Raw genomic sequence first — 19037 nt, 5'->3', positions numbered from 1 at the left:
GAATAAATTTTAAAGGATAATTAAACAATAAAAGTGGAATGGAGAAGGTCTCGTTTAAATTCACCATGAACACAAAATTATAAATATAATTATTTTAGTTTACTTACTAAATATATTGCTAAACAATGCAATTTGTTTTTTTTTTATAAAACCTTATCCTTTACGTGAAATAATTTCATGAACTAAATACATGGTATTACTACCCTTTTAAAATTCTATTATTAGCCTATAATTTCAGTTAAGTATTTACAAAATTTGTATTTAAATTACTTAAATTAAATTAATATTTATTTTCCAAATATTTTATATTTTCCTAATAACATATTTTGTATGATCTTCAATACTAATTTGTTGATTAATTAGTTCTGTAAAATTTTTTCTATATACAACAAAGTTATGGTATATTATTGTTTTTTTCTAGTAATAACAATAGTGAATTAATGCCTTTCAAAAAAAAAAAAAATAGTGAATTAGTGACAATACAATTTTTTTTAACTTCATTTATTCTTTTTCGTTCATAATTTCTTATATATTCAGTTTTTTTATTTCGAATACATATAATACTACTCCATATGAAATATCTTGAAATTATTAACTTATAATTAATGCGTATTTTTTTATTATAGTTTTTTTTAGTTAATTAAATTTAAAACTAATAGAATATGGATGGATTTTTAAAGAAAATAAGTGAATTAAATTAATGCAATATAATAATAAATTGATAGTGCATGTCATATTAGTTTGCCAAGTCATATTGTTATTGTGTATGTGGCTTTTTTTCATCCTATGTGACATTGTCTATGTGGCATTTTTAGGCTAGTCTTTTAATAGTATTTTATACATTCGAGGATACCATGTAAAATTTCTATTCCTGAAAAAAAAAAAAAAAAAAAAAAAAAAAAAAAAAAATGGAAGACCATGGTAGTCTATAGTCTACATAGTTGAAGCACAGTAGTACTGAGTCAACTGTCTACATTATATACTCGTCTTTTTGTTCCATTTCCTTGTTTTTCTTCAGTCATCCATCCTTTCTCTCTCTTCTTTCTCTCTCTAAGTCGTCTCTTCTTCTTGACCCCAACAAACAATTCATCATCATCATCATCATCAATTCATTACCTACAATTCTTCTGATTATCTTCCTTTGTTAAATAAATAATTCCATCGCTTCCACTTATAATCATTTCATATAATTTAATCTTAATTTGGTCAAACCACGCGTTTTTGTTTTGTCGCAATCACTTCACCATCTTCATTTCAGATCATATTATTCCACCTCTGATTACCCTTTTTTCATGTTTTAATTTGGTAATTATAATCTTTTTTCACCTTTCATCTGGGTGGTGGTTGTTTTTTGTTCACTGTAACCTGATTTTTTCGCGTTTTTCATACGTTTGTTCAATATATGTAAGGTTTACGAGTAGTTAATTCGTTGATTAGTTAATTAATGTTTGTTTGTGGTTGATTAAGTGTGTAAATAGATAGGCTTTGAAGTGAGATAACATTTAGGGTTTCGATTATGAGCTCAATCCTTTGTTTTTCACTCTTAGTTCTTATGTTTGTTTAATTCCATTTGTTGCCGTCCTTGTCTTCCGAAAACAGCCTATTTGTGTTGCTAACACGGGGTACAGGGGTAAGGCTCCTTGCATTCCGACCTGTCCTTGCCCCGTAATCTGCTCTAGTATCTCTTCTTGCTCTTGCTCCCGTTCTTTTTGTTGTTGTATTGGTAGACTCCTGAGAAATACAATGGAAGTTACATAAATACTCGCTCCGTCCCGGTCATTTGTTTAGCTATTCCATTTGTGGGTGTTTCAGTTAATTGTTTACCTCTTTATTTTTGGGATGCCTTTGATGGGCAATTTGATCCCTCACACTCAATTTGGTCCACTTGTCACCCAATAATAGTTCTTTGATTTTCCCATTTTCATGGTTATATATATATATATATATATCTTATAACTATGGTAGCTTAACTCTCGATGTTGTTTAAATATAGTGCTCTCTCCCTTCGGCTTATGTTGTACCCTTTAATTAGAGGCTAGATTCTCATTGATACTATATTACCCCTGCCAGTTATTTCTCCAGAAATAGAAAGGCGGCAATTATTTTGGGATGGATAAAAAAGGAAATGAGGACAAACATAGGATGGAGAGGGAGTATAGCATGACTGTTTAATTGAATTGTCTTTACACTTACGCTGGCGTAAGATCTATTTACTATTGATATGGTAGAACTAGTTAGCTTTGTGCTTTACTTCTCTGCCATCTTTGGTTTGTGATTGAAGAATCTTTTAATTACAACATGTTTCCATGTAGTGGTGCAGTTTACGGGAATGATGGGCATGAACAACAATGAAGGAAAATTCTACGACTTCTATCAAAAGCTTGGTGACAATTCCAACATGTCCATTGATAGCTATGCAAGCTTGCAGGCTAGTAATGGCGGGGGTTCTGTTACAATGTCTGTGGATAACAGTAGTGTGGGGTCAAATGATTCACACACTCGAATGTTAGATCACCAAGGATTGAAACGTGTCAATATTAACTATTCTGTTGCTGCGAGTGTTAATCATAATAGGGGCAGAGTCACACATGCTCTAAGTGACGATGCACTTGCACAAGCTCTTATGGATCCTAATTTCCCAACTGAAGGCCTCCAGAATTTTGAGGAGTGGACCATTGACTTGAGAAAGCTTTACATGGGGGATGCATTTGCACAGGGGGCTTTTGGAAAACTCTATAGGGGAACTTATGAAGGTGAGGAGGTTGCCATAAAGATTTTGGAGAGGCCTGAGAATGATCAGGAACGGGCCCAGTCAATGGAGCAACAATTTCAGCAAGAAGTTATGATGCTTGCTACGTTGAAGCATTCAAACATTGTTAGGTTTATTGGAGCTTGTCGCAAACCTATGGTTTGGTGCATTGTTACTGAATATGCAAAGGGTGGTTCAGTTCGTCAGTTCTTGACAAATAGGCGCAATCGTTCGGTTCCTCTAAAATCAGCAGTTAAGCAAGCTCTGAATGTTGCTAGAGGGATGGAGTATGTTCATGGCCTTGGATTCATTCACAGAGATTTAAAATCTGATAATCTTTTGATTTTTGCTGATAAATCTATCAAAATTGCGGACTTCGGAGTCGCCAGGATTGAAGTTCAGACTGAAGGGATGACTCCAGAAACTGGGACTTACCGTTGGATGGCTCCGTATGATTCTTTTCTCTAATTTAAGGTTCCTGCTGTGCTTTCATATGCTAGAGACAAGTATACCTCTGATTTTTTCTAAAAATTGAATTACCACTGCATTTCTATCTTAGATATATTCATCTCTATCTTGGCACTAATTCTGGGTTGTAGATAACATAGTACATGTTTTCCTCTTGATTTACCTCACATGCATCTCGCTTATTAAATATCTTCTGAGCTCACATTTAAAATGTCTTTCTCAATTTTTGCGTCCTTTTCTTTTCTTCCCTTCAGGCTTCACCTATTTTGCTTTGTTTACAGTTTTAGTATTTGCTTTGCCTTTTTTTCGCTCTTTCACAATTATCCCACCTTATATTTACCTCATATTGACAGCCCCGTACTTTCAATTTTATGATGTGATATAGTTTGGTTGAAAGATTTCTTGCCTGCTCAGTGTTTGCATAAGGCCACTTGCACTTAATCTCGCAAAACCATTTTACTTCAAAAAGAACTGACCAATTATATCATTTGTGGCCCTTTTGATATCATATATTGATGATATCATCCTTTTTATATCGCTAGTCATGATTAAACTATTGTAAGTGACCCATTTAGCCTTGAATCTTGATATTGTTTCATAATAACTTATTAGTAGAAACTGCTTAAAAGAGATGGGCTCTTCTTTTGCAAGTGTTTTATGCCCAAATTTAGAAAGCTTGGTAGTTACCAGTTGCCACTTCCACCTTTTATACATTCTGTCTCGATTAGCCTAGAAGCTACTAGACTGCATAAAATCATCTCTTTTGTTCTGGCAGGGAAATGATCCAGCATAGGCCCTACACACAAAAGGTCGATGTTTACAGCTTTGGGATAGTTCTTTGGGAACTAATAACGGGTATGCTCCCATTCCAGAACATGACAGCGGTCCAGGCAGCATTTGCCGTGGTGAACAAGGGTGTCCGGCCAATAATCCCGCCAGACTGCCTGCCTGTTCTAGGTGAGATCATGTCACGTTGTTGGGACCCTAATCCCGATGTTAGACCGCCTTTCTCCGATGTCGTTAAGATGCTTGAGTACGCCGAGACCGAGATCATGACCACTGTTCGGAAAGCACGTTTCAGGTGCTGTATTACACAACCTATGACCGCAGATTGATGGATGGATGGAGAATGATGTCAAGTTGAGACACGAGCAAACAACAGTGAGGCGGGTTGGTGGCAGGAATGGAGGATGGATCTGAGCATCAGTGGAAGTGGCTGAACCGTGTATCTATCAGCATATCATTTACATACATATAAGTTGGAGGAGAAAGGGGCAAAGTCATGATATGAAAGAACTGTTGTGGTTTCTTCATCTTTCTTTTTTTTTTCTTTTTTTTTTTGTATGTTATATTTTTCTTCTTTTGTTAGTGATATATATATATATATATATATATATATATATATATATATATATATATATATATTTAAATGGGTATCTAGGATTGAAGAAAAGATATAAATCGTTGTTAATACATGCACCTTCATTGTGCTATTGCTTAATCGTGGTACGTGCTATTTAGCTCGATTGTTTGTAGGGAAAGGAGCAAAATGCCTTAATTTTGTTTGTGGTACATAGCAACATATGAATTATCTATGCCTTAGGCCTTGTTCTTTTGGACTGAAACAAATCTGATCTGAACTGAAATGAATTTATAGGAGCTGAACTTTTCTGAACTTATAAGATCTGAACCGAAGTGAACTTATAGGATCTGAACTGAATTGAACTTATAGGAATTGAATTTAAATTAACTTAATTTAATTTAACTTAACTATTATTATTATTATTATTATTATTATTATTATTACTATTATTATTATTATTATTATTATTATTATTGTTATTATTATTATTATTATTATTATTATTATTATTGTTGTTGTTATTATTATAAAAAACGCAATTTTTTTATTGAGATCAAATAATTTTTTTACAAGAAATTAGTGAGCAGCCAAGAGAGAATATTAATAAGAAAATATAGTTTAAAGCACAAGATAAGATAATAACATTTTTCCGCTTTATATACATTGGTTTGTTTATACATTATACTTTTGACACTATTCATGGTCGTAGAGAATATTTGATATTATTCTTACTCTATAAGAGAAAATATAGTCATGGGAGATCTTGTTTGGTTTATCGTCATGAATGCTATAAAAATATCAAAATTTTATAATTTTTAATAATGTATAACTAAATATATTCACGTTGCAAAACACGTCTCGACAAATGTGATAAAGTCAATAATGAGAGGAGTACTACGGTTACATTACGATAAAAAATAATGAGAGGAGTGATAATTTTGTTTTAAAAATAATAATGTATATATGTATCGAATAATTAATGTCAAATATTTTTGCTTCGGTTTTTAAGAATAATACTCCGTATATAACATTTATGAACTGAATTTATAGGATCTGAACTTATATGATCTAAAATGAACTTATTGGATCTGAACTGAACTGAACTTATAGGATCTGAACTAAACTGAACTTAACTAATAGGATCTGAAGTGAACTTAAATTAAGTGACTTTTAAGTCCAAAAGAACAGGGTCTTACTGCTTTGCTAAGAGCTGCTGCTCTTCACTTGTAACAGCCATCTTTATTACTCTTTTAGTTTGAGAGAGCTTGATCTAATTTGTTAGAAATACTAACAGACTAGATTTGATGCCCGTGCGTTGCACGGGTACATTACGCCAAATCGGACCATCAATAAGGAGCGTATCACAACGGTTTAATGCATTTAATAACGACACTTAGATTACCGTTTTCAAAATATTGGCGGAAACCTAGACCGCGCTAATAAGAATAACGGTTTCCATTGAAAATCGTTCTTATTATAATGTGACAACGGTTGTTTAACAAACTGTTATAAAAAACGTTTAACGGTTTCCATAAACTCGTTATATAACCACCCTTATCAACGGTTGTTAGACAACCGTTACCAGTTTAAGAAAACGGCGTTTCGAAAACCGTTACTAAATTAACACTAGCAACGGTTTTTGGTACCCGTTGTTATGTTATAGCTACGGGTTTCTTGTAACCGTTATCATTTGATATTATGATATAACGGTTCCTCTGTACCCGTTGTCATTTATCATTTACGGGTGAAAAATAACCGTTATATACTTTTTGCAATGTAAAATATTCAACCGATTCATGTATGATAAATAATGAACCGTTGCATGCATTGTTTTGTTTGACCATTATTACTATCCGTCCATTATTATGTCCACACATGCATACATATTTTCTTATAAATATCACTTATAATGTGATCAATTAACCATATTCACCAATTCAAAGTTCAATTAATCATAACCTATAATTTAATTAAAAATATTACACTTCGATCACCATCCCGTCGTCGTCTTCTACACCCGCCGAATCACAACCAAATACGCGCTATATCCATCCTATTACGTGTATTATACACAACCTTCCAATCAAATATGATGACAATGGTAAGGCTTTTTTGAGAAGTTTTACTTGGATGAGAGATATGCTTCGTCAAGGTGGTTATACTAACGTTAAAAAGGTCCACCGAGCTTGGACTAAAGTTCATGGTTTTCTTGGTTACGCAATGATCGAGTTTGAAGGTTTTGGGAAGAAGCTGGAATCTTTTCGTCAAGCGAGAAACTTCAAGCAAGATACGAGGATCATGATGCTGGAAAGAAAAATTATTATACGGATGATGTGTTACAAGCGCAATATTTAGGATTGCAACCAATTGTGACATTAATCTATTAAGAACATATCGGCACTATATTGACACTGTGCCTCATTCATGGGAGGCAGAACAAGTGCCTCTTAATAATCCACATATTGAATTCCAAATATTTATCTCAATCGTCGGGGAATTACAAGATGATTATGTTAATTAATTATTATTATTATTCTAATTAATGGTTTTAAAACCCCGCGTCTTTTAATTTCTTGTTATGTATGTGTTTTTCTTGAATAATATATGCGTGGTAGTGTATTTTATTTTCTAATTATTTATTGTCAGTTACGTAGGTTTAAATATTTGTTAATAAGTCAACTTTTACATTAAATTAATTACCAACGGTTTTGAAAAAAGTTATAAATGTGACTATAAATGTTAAAGCATCTGTTGGGCCCAAAATTATCCTGCCTGACCTGACATAGGCTAGGCAACAGCCAAAGTCGAGTTCCAAGCAAAAGACATCTGAAATCAGACATTGATCAAGTATGGACAGGCACCAAACAGGAGTTGATGAAAGACAGGCGAAAGATAACCAGTAGCCTGAAAGGGAAAAACGCCAGGCTAACGTCAAATAAGCATTGCAGGCGACAAGCAGGCAGTTTATATATACACCCTACAAAAAAGAAAGACCAATTCAAGAAGGAAAAGATATAGGAAACAGTCAAAAGCAACGGCTAAGTAAGATGGCAACTACCTCCGGGTAAATAGGGCACATGCCCTATTTACCAGGAAACCCTAAACGACAGAGAAGGAAATGGTGAAAACAAGTATAAATACAAGAGAAGACAAATTCAGAAGGGACATTACACACTCTCTCATCCTTACTTAGATTTGTGTATTCTTAAGCTTTATAATTTCGCCTGTCAGGCCTGATATACCAATACTCTGTCAGGTTATCTAAAATCATAGTAACAATCACTTCTGGCTTGATGCCCGTGGTTTTTTCCTTTATTCCCAGGGTTTTTCCACGTTAAAATCTCTGTGTTATTATTTGTTACCTGTTATTTTACTTAATAATACTAGTCAGGCGAATTATTTGAGTTAGATCACCCTACATATAAACCTCTGGCAGGGTATTCCTGTTCAGTGAAATCCCAGTCAAAACAATTGACGCCCACCGTGGGGCATCTAGCTCAAAAACAATCAAAATCCATAACCTAACACCACAAAAACTTGAGAAATGGCAGGAGATAGCATTGAGCAACAACTGGCTGCCGCCCAACATCAATTGTTGGAAATGAAACAGTTGAAACAAAAAATGGCCCAGGCTGAAGCAGAAGTTGCAAAATTGAAAGAGTCAGAATCCAGCCTAAAACTAAAGCTGGGAGAAAAAGCTTCAGGATCAAAGTTGAAAGTTCAGCCTGGCACATCATTCTCCTCAATCATCAGGAATATTGATTTCTCCAATATTGGCACTCCTACTCCACCAAAGTCCAAGACAGGAGAAGAAACAGACTCAGAAGAACTCCAAAATGAAGAAACCTCATCAGATCAAACCAATACAGCCATTATGATGGCTATGCTCCAGGAAATCCAAAAACTCCATGACAGATTTGAGAAGATCCCAGGAGTTCCTACCCCAATTGAAGAAGCAAATACAGAGAGCTATGCCGATTCACCCTTTGTGGATGAAATAGCATAAATAGACCTGCCAAAGAAATTTGTGGTTCCCTCAATGAGAATCTATGATGGGACCACAGATCCACAAAACCATGTTGCCTACTACAAGTAAAGGATGCTGGCATCATCAATTCCAAGTGAACTACGCCAAGTCTGCATGTGTAAGGGATTTGGAACAACTCTGAACGGACCTGCCCTACAATGGTACATAAACCTGCCAAATGGAAGCATCAAGTCCTTTGCTGACTTGGTCAACTCTTTCAACCATCAGTTTGCCAGCAGCAGAGAGCTAGAAAGGAGATCCAGTGACCTATATAGGATCAAACAAAAGCCTTGATAATCGATCAGATCTTACATGACAAGATTCAACAAAGAAAAGGTTTCAATCCCCAGATGTGATGTTAGAACAGCCGTTGAAGCTTTCAAGCAAGGGCTACCCCTGGACAGTGACTTCTATGATGCAATGACCATGAAACCCTGTCATACCTTTGAAGATGTCCAAGCATTAGCCATAGGCTATATCAGGCTGGAAGAGGACAAAGGCTACAAGGTAGACAATATTGACAGCAATTCAGGATATGACAAAGTCAACAGGAAAAGTTCTAACCACAGAGGAAGCAGTAAGCAGTTCCAGGCCATCTCCCTACACAAGACCTGACAGATCAGAAGTCAACTATACACATGAACAACGAGGTAACTCCTATACTTATCCTCTTATCCAAGAATATAACTTCTCTGTTGACATTGCAGGACTGATCAAGAGACTTGACCATATGGGAGACATTGTCAAGTGGCCAAAGAAGTCAGACAACCCCAACCCAAGGAAGGACACCACCAGATGGTGCGAATTTCATATGGACATAGGGCACACAACAGAAGAATGCTTGGGATTGCGCAGACAAGTGGCTTACCTGCTAAAGAAAGGATATCTGAAAGACTTGATGCCAACAAAGAACATGGAAGATGATGGAACAAGAAGGAACGCAGAAAGGCAACAACGTGACTTACCCCCTGCACCACCCATCTATGAAGTCAAGTTCATCAATGGAGGATCAGAGAGTTGTGGCTTTGACCGGTTCATTTTGCAAAGAAAATTGCCAGGGAGTAAAAAATGAAATCTTCTTTTAAACCTAGCAATTTACCTCAAATTACTTTTGACGACAACGATATGCGGGGTATTCCGGACATCCACCATGACAAACCTGGTTATCACCATGCAAATAGGAACCGCACGTGTCATGAGAATCCTGGTAGATGGAGGCGATTCGGTGAACCGATCATGCTCGATGTCCTTAAAGCAATGAAGATTGATGAAAACCAGATCATAAAAAATCTAATGTCTGGTAGGATTCGGTGGAGAAACAAGGAACACGTTGGGGAGATACACTGCCCACATACGTGGAAGGAGTATCCTCATACGAAAGATTTGGAGTCTGGACTGCCTGTCATCCTACAACGCCATACTAGGAAGACCATGGATCCACAATGTAAAGGCCATACCCTCCACTTACCACTAGTGCATCAAGATACCAACAGAATGGGGAGTAGCAACCATAAAAGGTGAACAAAAATCGCCCGGGAATGCTATCTTTGAGTCACTAAAGCCTTCCAAGGCGGGTAAGTCTCTCGCCTAGCAATTACAAAGACTGTCAGGACAACTCATGTGGCAGAAACCAAAATGGAAACAGATCAAGTAATCTTAGACCCTGAGTATCCTGACAGGCATGTACTGGTAGGATGTGATGTCCCTGACAACATCAGGCCAGAATTAGTAAGTTTTCTCAAAAGTAAATCTTCATGTTTTGCCGGTCACATTTTGATATGACCGGTATAGTTGCCAATATTATTACACATAAACTAAATATAGATAAGTCTTATAAGCCTGTCCAGCAAAAAAGAAGAAAGTTTGCCGCTGAAAGAAATGCTATCATCAATGAAGAAGTGGACAAACTATTGGACATGGGGATGATAAGAGAAGTCATGTACTCTGACTGGCTAGCCAACGTAGTAGTGGTACAAAAGAAGAATGGCAAGTGGAGAGTCTGTGTAGATTACACAGACCTCAATAAAGCCTGCCCAAAAGACCCATTTCCACTCCCACACATAGACGCAATGGTGGATGCTACAGCAGGGCATGAACTCGTGATATTCATGGATGCCTCGAGTGGATTCAACCAAATCAAAATGCACCCATCTGATCAGGAACATACTGCATTCATCACAGAAAAAGGCATATACTGCTACACAGCAATGCCCTGGCCTGAAAAATGCAGGGGCAACATACCAACGCCTGGTCAATACAATGTTCAAAGACCAAATAGGAGACACAATGAAAGTCTATATTGATGACATGGTGGTCAAATCAAAGAAGGCTGAAAATCATGTTAGGGACTTGGAAACAGCTTTCAAGATCCTGGAAGAATTCAACATGAAGCTTAATCCATCCAAATGCCATTTTGGAGTCTCTTCAGTCAAATTCCTAGGTTACATGGTGACCAAAAGAGGAATAGAAGCCAGCCCAGAACAAATAAAAGCCATATTAGAACTGGAATCTCCCAAGTCAGTCCAAGACATTCAAAAACTGACAGGACGAGTTGCAGCCCTGAATAGATTCATTTCCAGATCATCAGTAAGGTGCAAGGCATTCTATGACCTACTCAGGAAAAACAAGGCATTCAAATGGTTGCGTGAACATGAGACAACCTTCCAAGAGCTCAAAACATACCTAATTATACCTCCACTACTTGCCAAACCAGACAAAGGAGAACCCCTGACGGTCTACCTATCTGTCACAGAGACAGCAGTAAGTGGAGTCCTGACCAAAGAAATTAACGGCCAACAGCATCCGGTCTACTATGTAAGTAAGAGTCTCCTAGACGCAGAAACCAGGTATGACTTACTTGAAAAATATGTACTTGCTTTAGTAATGTCCTGTACTAAACTTCGACCTTATTTTGAGAGTCACCCAATTATTGTAAGAACCAACCTGCCTATCAAATCTGTCCTGAGAAAGCCTGAGTTGTCAGGCAGAATGGCAAAATGGTCAGTACAAATTAGCACCTATGATATAACCTTTGAACCCATGACGGCAATTAAATCTCAGGCATTAGCAGACTTCGTGGCTGAATTCAGTCCTACCCTAGAACCAGACCTCATAAAAGAGGTCAATCACCTTAACACCCATAAGAAAGACCAGGAATGGACTCTACACGTGGATGGAGCAACAAATATGAAAGGCACTGGCCTAGGACTAGTCCTGAAGTCACCACAAGGAGACCTAATTGCACAGGCTATTAGTTGTGAATTCAAAGCCACAAATAATGAAGCTGAATATGAAGCCCACGATTCTTTGGACTAAAGGTATGTATAGAACTCGGTGTAGCAAACCTCAAGGTAAAAACTGACTCCCTCTTAATTTCCAACCAAGTCAAAGGAATATATGCAGCAAAGGATTCAAAAATGATGCTTTATTTAGAATATGTCAAAAACCTTTGCAAAAAATTCAAAACCTTTAACATTGACCAAATACCAAGGGACTTAAATACCCAGGCGGATGCCCTAGCCAGCCTGGGATCAAACTTCAGCCCTGCTGTGTTTGATAAAATACCCATCATCCACCTGTTGGAACCAACCATAGAAAGGCCTGATCAAATTTGTCCCATCCAAGAAGACACAACCTCTTGGACTAAACCCTACTATGACTGGTTCTTACAGGGGATACTCCGTAAAGATAAAAACGAAGCAAGGGCTCTGAAAATCAAAGCATCCACTTATACCATTATAAATAACACGTTGTTTAAAAAGTCTCAGGCTGGACCTTACCTACGTTTCCTGCAACCAAATGAAGCCAGACAGGTCATAGAAGATATACATGATGGATACTGTGGAAATCATAAAGGTGACAGAAGCCTGGCAAGCAAAATCCTCAAGATAAACTATTTTTGGCCAACCCTGAGAGCTGACTGCATAGCATATAGCTCCAAATGTGAAGCCTGCCAAATCCACTCCCCTTATATCCATCAACCATCAGAGCTACTACATTCCATCTCAGCCCCCTGGCCATTCATGAAATGGGGCATGGACATAGTAGGCAAGTTACCCCAAGCGCCTGGACAAAAAGTTTTCATGCTAGCAATGACTGACTACTTTTCCAAATGGATAGAGGCAGACTCTTACAGGCAAGTCAAAGAAAAGGATGTCATATCATTCATTAAAAGGAATATCATATGCAGATATGGAATACCTTCAGAAATAGTTTGTGACAATGGTACACAATTTGTGGGAAAGAGAACAGCAAACTTCTGTGCACAATGGAATATCAACCTAGTCACATCCACACCAGGCTATCCAAAAGCCAACGGACAGGCAGAGTCAAGCAACAAAGTAGTAATTAGCTGCCTGAAGAAAAAGCTAAAAAAAAGAAAAGGAAGATGGGAAGAAGAACTACCCCTAGTACTGTGGGCTGACAGGACTACACCCAAAACTGCCACAGGCCAGACACCATATTCCTTGGTTTATGGCTGTGAAGCAGTAATACCAGCAGAAATTCATGTGCCAACCACCAGAAACAGCTTGAACACCATAGAAGAGAACATACCCCTATTGCAAGATAACCTGCTCATAACAGAAGAACTAAGGGATGCAGCCAAAGTCAGGATAGCCTCCTACCAACAGGCAGTAGCCAGAAGCTACAAAAAAAATGTCAAAATCAGAGTATTCAAAGAAGGAGACCTAGTCCTAAGAAAAGTCCTCCCCAACACCAGAGAAAAAAACGCAGGCAAACTAGCCCCTACATGGGAAGGACCATACCTAATTGATTCAATAATAGGACAAGGAGCTTACAGGCTACAAACTTTGGAAGGAGAAATGATCCCCAGATCCTGGAACATTTCCCACTTAAAACTATTTCATATTTGAGAAGCAGGTAAAACTACCTACTCTATATACGTGTCAACAGAACTTCCTGCTATGTGCTAAACTGTTTGCCTGTTATTCTTAGCTTTGTTTAAAACTTTATTCCAATCCTGAAAACTTGTTTTACGCCTTCGTTTCACTCGTTATATGCTACATTTAGGCTTAAACAAATGTTCAGGATTGAGGGCCACTCCACCCAACTTGAATAGCATTTCTAAAATGCTCCACAATTTGGCACCTGCCTGCCTGACCTAAAAACTAAACTGAGCTCAGTACATAAAAAGGTAAGTACAATGGTGGAATAGACCAGAGTACTTGTCAAAATAAGCCCTCCTGACAGGCTGAGGGTCGTAAGTCCTCCTGACCGGCAACCACCCTCATTTCAAAAGCCCTCCTGACAGACAGACAGAGCCACCATTTCCCAAAAACACAGGAATGAGGGCCATAAGCCCTCCTGACAGGCATTACTCTAACAGAAAAACACCATATGAATGTACAGGTACAAATCCAGTCAAGCACAGCAAGAAAATCAAGAGAAGAAAAGATATATTAATACCTACCCAGGAATATACCCTTCCCAGGCAGGAAGAACAACTGTTTACCCAGGAAATACCCAAAACCAACAAAAACAAAATCCAAACTATTTGTCCAGGGAACATCCCCCTGGATAGGCCAAAACTACACAAAATTCCTCAAAAAAACAAAATAAAAAAAAAACAAACTAGCCCACCTTGGAAGCTGTAGCAGAACCAATTCCCTCATCAGCAGCCTCCTCTTCTTCATCTTCATCCCCCTCCCCGTCAGCATCACTACTCTTTCCCTTGGATGGTGGAGAGTCCACTTCTTCGTCAGCATGTAGTTTACAAAGCTCAGGATAAGTAGTATTGAGATCAGCCAACTCCTGATCAGGATTCCAAAAAGGCCTGACCTCAACAGGCTCTTTCATGGCATCCACACGACTCTTTCCAAAGAAATACAATGCAGCATCTTTGTACCTGGCCCGAACCTCATCCCTCTCTACAGCCAATTCTTCATTCACCTTCAACTGCTCTTGCATAGCCTGCTTTTCACCTTCAATTCTTCCTGGGCAATATCAAACTTGGCTGAAGAGCTTTCGAGCATCCCTGAGCGATTTGACTTAAAAGACTCCACCACCAACCGAGCCTTCCCCGCCTCATTATCCTCCTTTAAAGAGTGATTCTCGGCCTTAGACACCTCCAACTCGGCCTTAAACTTTTCAAAGCATCTTTTTCAAAATCTGACCTCCCAATCCGGGGTATTTTTAGGCTGTGGTGATTCCAGTTGATGCGCCCCTCAAAGATATCATTGACATTCTAACAAAGAAGAAAATGCCTATCTAAGCCACAAAAAAGAAAACACACACAAATACCCATAAGAAACAAGCCACAAACAAAAAAATATATACCTCCTGAAGCATGGTAATCAGGTAGGCAACATAGTCCCTGGAACGGTACATAGCAGCCAAAGCACGGGCAGAAGCATCCTCTGCTTGATACTTGAAGTAGGGATCATCAACCACAAAAGCCTGAGCCTGAATTTGTTCCTTGGCAAACTGGACCTCATCCAAACGAGCCCTAACCCCCTGACCTCGTGAACCCCTCATGAAGACTCGTCCACTCTCTTCCTCTTCTCAGGACAGTCACTCTCATCCACAACCTTCTCAGGCGATGCCAACTGAACCCCCTGCACAGGTTCCTGAACCTGAACAGCACTATCACTTCCCGTAGCCTCACTACTCTTAGACTTCTCCCCTGTAATTTGAGAAAACCCTGCCTTCACCAGAGACAAACCAAAACTAGCAATCCTGGCAGAAGCCCTGATAGCTGCACGACGAGGTTCTAAATCAGCAATATAAACACATGTCCAATACAAGAAATAAAATGACAAAAGAAAGCAAAAAAACTTACTCCCTGATGAAGACACCCCTGGAGCCTTAGTGCTCTTCACTGGCTTATATGTACTCAACTTGGCCTTCTTAAAACGAGGCATGGAAGCTTGCCCCAGACAGGCAGGCCACACCCTCTCCTCTTCAGGCAATGCCATGAACGCTGCTATCCGGTCACCCCCTCGGCATCAGGATCATTCACCCAATCATTTACTACAAGGAAGCATGGGCAAAGTAAGTAAACTCTCCAAAGTATATTATTGCCAAACCAAAATAATACAAGAAAGAAAATTACCTCCTTCAACAGCTGGATAATTGAGATAGTCCAGATCAGGGGCAATTGAATCAGCCTTGATAAACATATAGGTTTGAGCCCATCCTTTATCATCCCCTGAATCAAAGATGGTAATCAGGTGATCCATCTTCGACCTGACTCGAAAATTAAACCTTCCAGTAGAATGACTCTTTAGGTGATAGACATTCTTGAAGTCATCCAGGGTAATAACCAACTTGTGCTTAGAACACAAGTGCTCAACTGAATGGACAATTTTCCAGACTATTGGCATGAGTTGAAACGGGGGAACCCTGATAGCCCTAATCACCTCAGTCATGAAAGGAGAAAGGGGAAGCTGACAGCCACCCCTGAATACCCATTCAAAGATACAAAACCAGCCTGAATTACTCCAATTAGCCCTAACCGGACCGCTCTAAGGGATCCAAACCTCAGCCCCATGGGGAATAAGTCTCCTGCCCTTGATATAATGCTCAAAAGCTGGTTTTAGCTGATTGGCTTCATGAAAAGAAGCCGCCAAAGCCTTAATAGGAGTATATTCAACCCCCTTATAAGACATGGACAGAATCTCGGGGCAAAGAACAACCTCCACCTCATCATCCTCGGGGATGATATCGGGGACCTTCTCAACCTCGGCGAAACCATTTCGACTTCAACAGAATTTTTCGGTCTCGGCGGGAGCTTTGGAAGTGCTTTGTCTTTTTCGCTACCACCAGCCATATCTTATTTTTCTGGAAAATGAATTTTTGCAAAGAAAGAATTTTTTAGAAAGAGAAAGAAGAAAATTGGACAGCCATATCTTATTTTTCTGGAACATTAGGGGATTGAACAGCCAGACTAAGCAAAACAATATTAAGTGGTTCCTTCATCATCACCAAGTTGGGCTGTTTGGTCTCCTTGAGACAAAGGTAAAACCTTTGTCTCTAAATAGTGTTAGAAATAACCTCTGTTCCAATTGGTGCCTTTCTACTAATACAAGTTATCACAAAGGAGGTAGAATCTGGGTATTGTGGCAACCTTCTATGTTTAGTGTTCAGTTTTTGGATTATTGTTCTCAAGCTATTCATTTGGAGGTTAAAGATTTAAGCACTGGGTATAAGTTTTATGTTACCATGGTCTATGCCTTTAATGATGTTGTTGAAAGGAAGGCCTTATGGTCAAAGTTGGGTGCTTATAATAGGAATATTAAGGGGCCCTGGGTAGTGTGTGGTGATTTCAACACTGTTTTGGCTCCTTCTGAAAGGTTGGGTGGGAATACTACTTTTGAGGAAATGGATGATTTTCAACAGTGTGTGTCTGAATGTGGGCTTACTGATTGTGTTGCTATTGGTTCTTTATTTACTTGGAGCAACAAGCAAGAGCCTTCCTCAAGGGTTTTTAGCAGGCTTGATAGAATGTTGGTCAATGCTGAGTGGTTGAAAGATAATAACAATGCCTATGCCCATTTTTATACTGAGGGTGTGTTTGATCATACCCCTTGTGTAGTTCAGGAGCATAGTAATCTGACTAAACCAAGAAGATGTTTTAAGTACTATAACATGTGGAGTCATCTTTGAGGAGTTTTCGAGTGTGTGAGGCGGGCTGGAGTAAACTGGTGCGGCACACTTATGTTTGATCTGGTTAAGAAGCTGAAGTCCTTAAAATGGCCCCTGAAACAGTTAAACAAGGAGAACTTCAATGACATTGTGAACAATACTGCTAGGGCTAAGATGAATCTTGATTACATTCAGGGTAAGCTTAGGAGTGACCCTCTCAATCCCGAGCTTATAAATCAGGAGATTGAAGCTGCTAGTAGTGTTAGATTTTTAGAGGCTGCTTGTTCTGAGTTTCTCCTGCAGAAATCTAAAGCTACCTGGGTGGACAAGGGTGATGATAACACAAAATATTTTCATTCAATTATTAAAGGTAGACAAGTGAGTAATAAAGTGATCAGGGTAGAGGATACTAATGGGCATATGTGTGATGAGCCTAGCCTTATCCAGGATGCTTTTCTGGACTTTTATACCAAGCTTTTGGGTACCTCTGAAGATGTTACTGCTGTTAATCACAATGTTGTCAGGTTGGGGAAAAAGTGTACCACTGAGCATAAAACTATTCTCATGTCCCCAGTGACTGATGCTGAAATTAAAAAGGCATTATTCTCTATTCCAAGCCATAAGGCTGCTGGGCCTGATGGCTATTCTAGTGCCTTTTTTAAGGATGCTTGGGACATAGTGGGAGAGTCTGTGTGTAGTGCCATCAAGGATTTCTTTCTTACTGGAAAGCTTTTGAAGCAGGTTAATCATACTCTCATCTCTTTGATCCCTAAGTGTGCAATGCCTCAGAATGTGACCCAGTTTAGGCCTATTTCATGTTGTAACATTGTCTATAAGGTCATCTCTAAATTGCTTTGTAATAGAGTGTCTGAGGTTCTGCCTGATATCATAAGTGCTAACCAAGGGGGGTTTGAAAGAATAGGAGCATTGTGGAGAATATTTTGATATGCCAGGATATTGTAAGATTATATAATAGGAAGTCTGTGTCTCCTAGGTTCCTTCTTAAGGTTGATCTGAAGAAGGCCTATGACTCTGTCAGTTGGAGCTATCTGGAGCAGATGCTTCTTGCCTTAGATTTTCCTGCAAAGTTCATTGCTCTGGTAATGGAGTGTGTGACAACTGCCAGCTATTCTCTTGTTTTGAATGGGGATATTTTTGGATTTTTCAAGGGGAAGAAAGGTCTCAGACAAGGTGACCCACTTTCCCCTTTGCTCTTCACCATTGCTATGGAGTACTTAAGTAGGGTGCTGGCTTATGTTACTGATAATCTCAAGTTTAAGTATCACCCCATGTGTGGCAAATTAAAGTTAACCCACTTAATGTTTGCGGATGACTTGCTATTATTTAGTAAAGGGGATGTGGGGTCAATAATGGTACTGTTGAGATCTTTTGCTACCTTCTCTAGAGCTTCTGGTTTACATATGAGCCCGTCCAAAACCAATGCTTATTTTAATGGAGTTCCAGGATGGGTTAAAGAGGATATTTTGTTAGTTTCAGGAGTTCAGGAAGGTCAGATTCCCTTCAAGTATCTTGGAGTGCCAATTACTGCTGGGAGACTTTCAAAGCAACAGTGTCAAGTTCTTGTGGAGAAATTAACCAGTAGGATTCTGAGTTTTGGGAATAGGCATTTGTCCTATTCTGGGAGATTAGTGCTTGTCAATGCTGTACTAGCCTCAGTTTATTCTTATTGGATGAATATCTTTGTCATTCCTAAAGGGGTTTTGAATAGATTGAATAACATTTGTAGGAATTTCCTTTGGGATGGAAAGGTGGAGCATATGAGGGTTCCTCTTGTTAGCTGGGATAAAGTGTGCTCACCTAAAGAT

General features: G+C 38.6%; 2 protein-coding genes across 3 annotated transcripts; both read left to right on the top strand.

Moving 5' to 3' along the window:
• Nucleotides 1–976: 976 nt before the first annotated feature.
• On the top strand, nucleotides 977–4718 carry LOC141611996 (serine/threonine-protein kinase STY13-like). Of its 2 annotated transcripts, none has more exons than XM_074430691.1 (3): nucleotides 977–1305; nucleotides 2321–3198; nucleotides 3993–4718. In XM_074430691.1, exons 2-3 carry the CDS (start codon nucleotides 2330–2332, stop codon nucleotides 4330–4332), a joined length of 1209 nt encoding a protein of 402 aa, XP_074286792.1. In that variant the 5' UTR covers nucleotides 977–1305; nucleotides 2321–2329; the 3' UTR covers nucleotides 4333–4718. The 2 variants fall into 2 exon arrangements, with proteins under 2 accessions (XP_074286792.1, XP_074286791.1); XM_074430690.1 differs by having other exon boundaries at nucleotides 2313–3198.
• An 11980-nt stretch (nucleotides 4719–16698) lies between these two features.
• Nucleotides 16699–17232, top strand: LOC141614206 (uncharacterized). The gene has a single exon (XM_074432963.1). It carries the CDS (start codon nucleotides 16699–16701, stop codon nucleotides 17230–17232), a length of 534 nt encoding a protein of 177 aa, XP_074289064.1.
• The last annotated feature ends 1805 nt before the right edge of the window (nucleotides 17233–19037 follow it).

This window comes from Silene latifolia, chromosome 11 (genome assembly GCF_048544455.1).
Source record: "Silene latifolia isolate original U9 population chromosome 11, ASM4854445v1, whole genome shotgun sequence".
Classification (NCBI taxonomy): domain Eukaryota; kingdom Viridiplantae; phylum Streptophyta; class Magnoliopsida; order Caryophyllales; family Caryophyllaceae; genus Silene; species Silene latifolia.
This window is presented reverse-complemented; position numbering and strand designations above follow the sequence as displayed.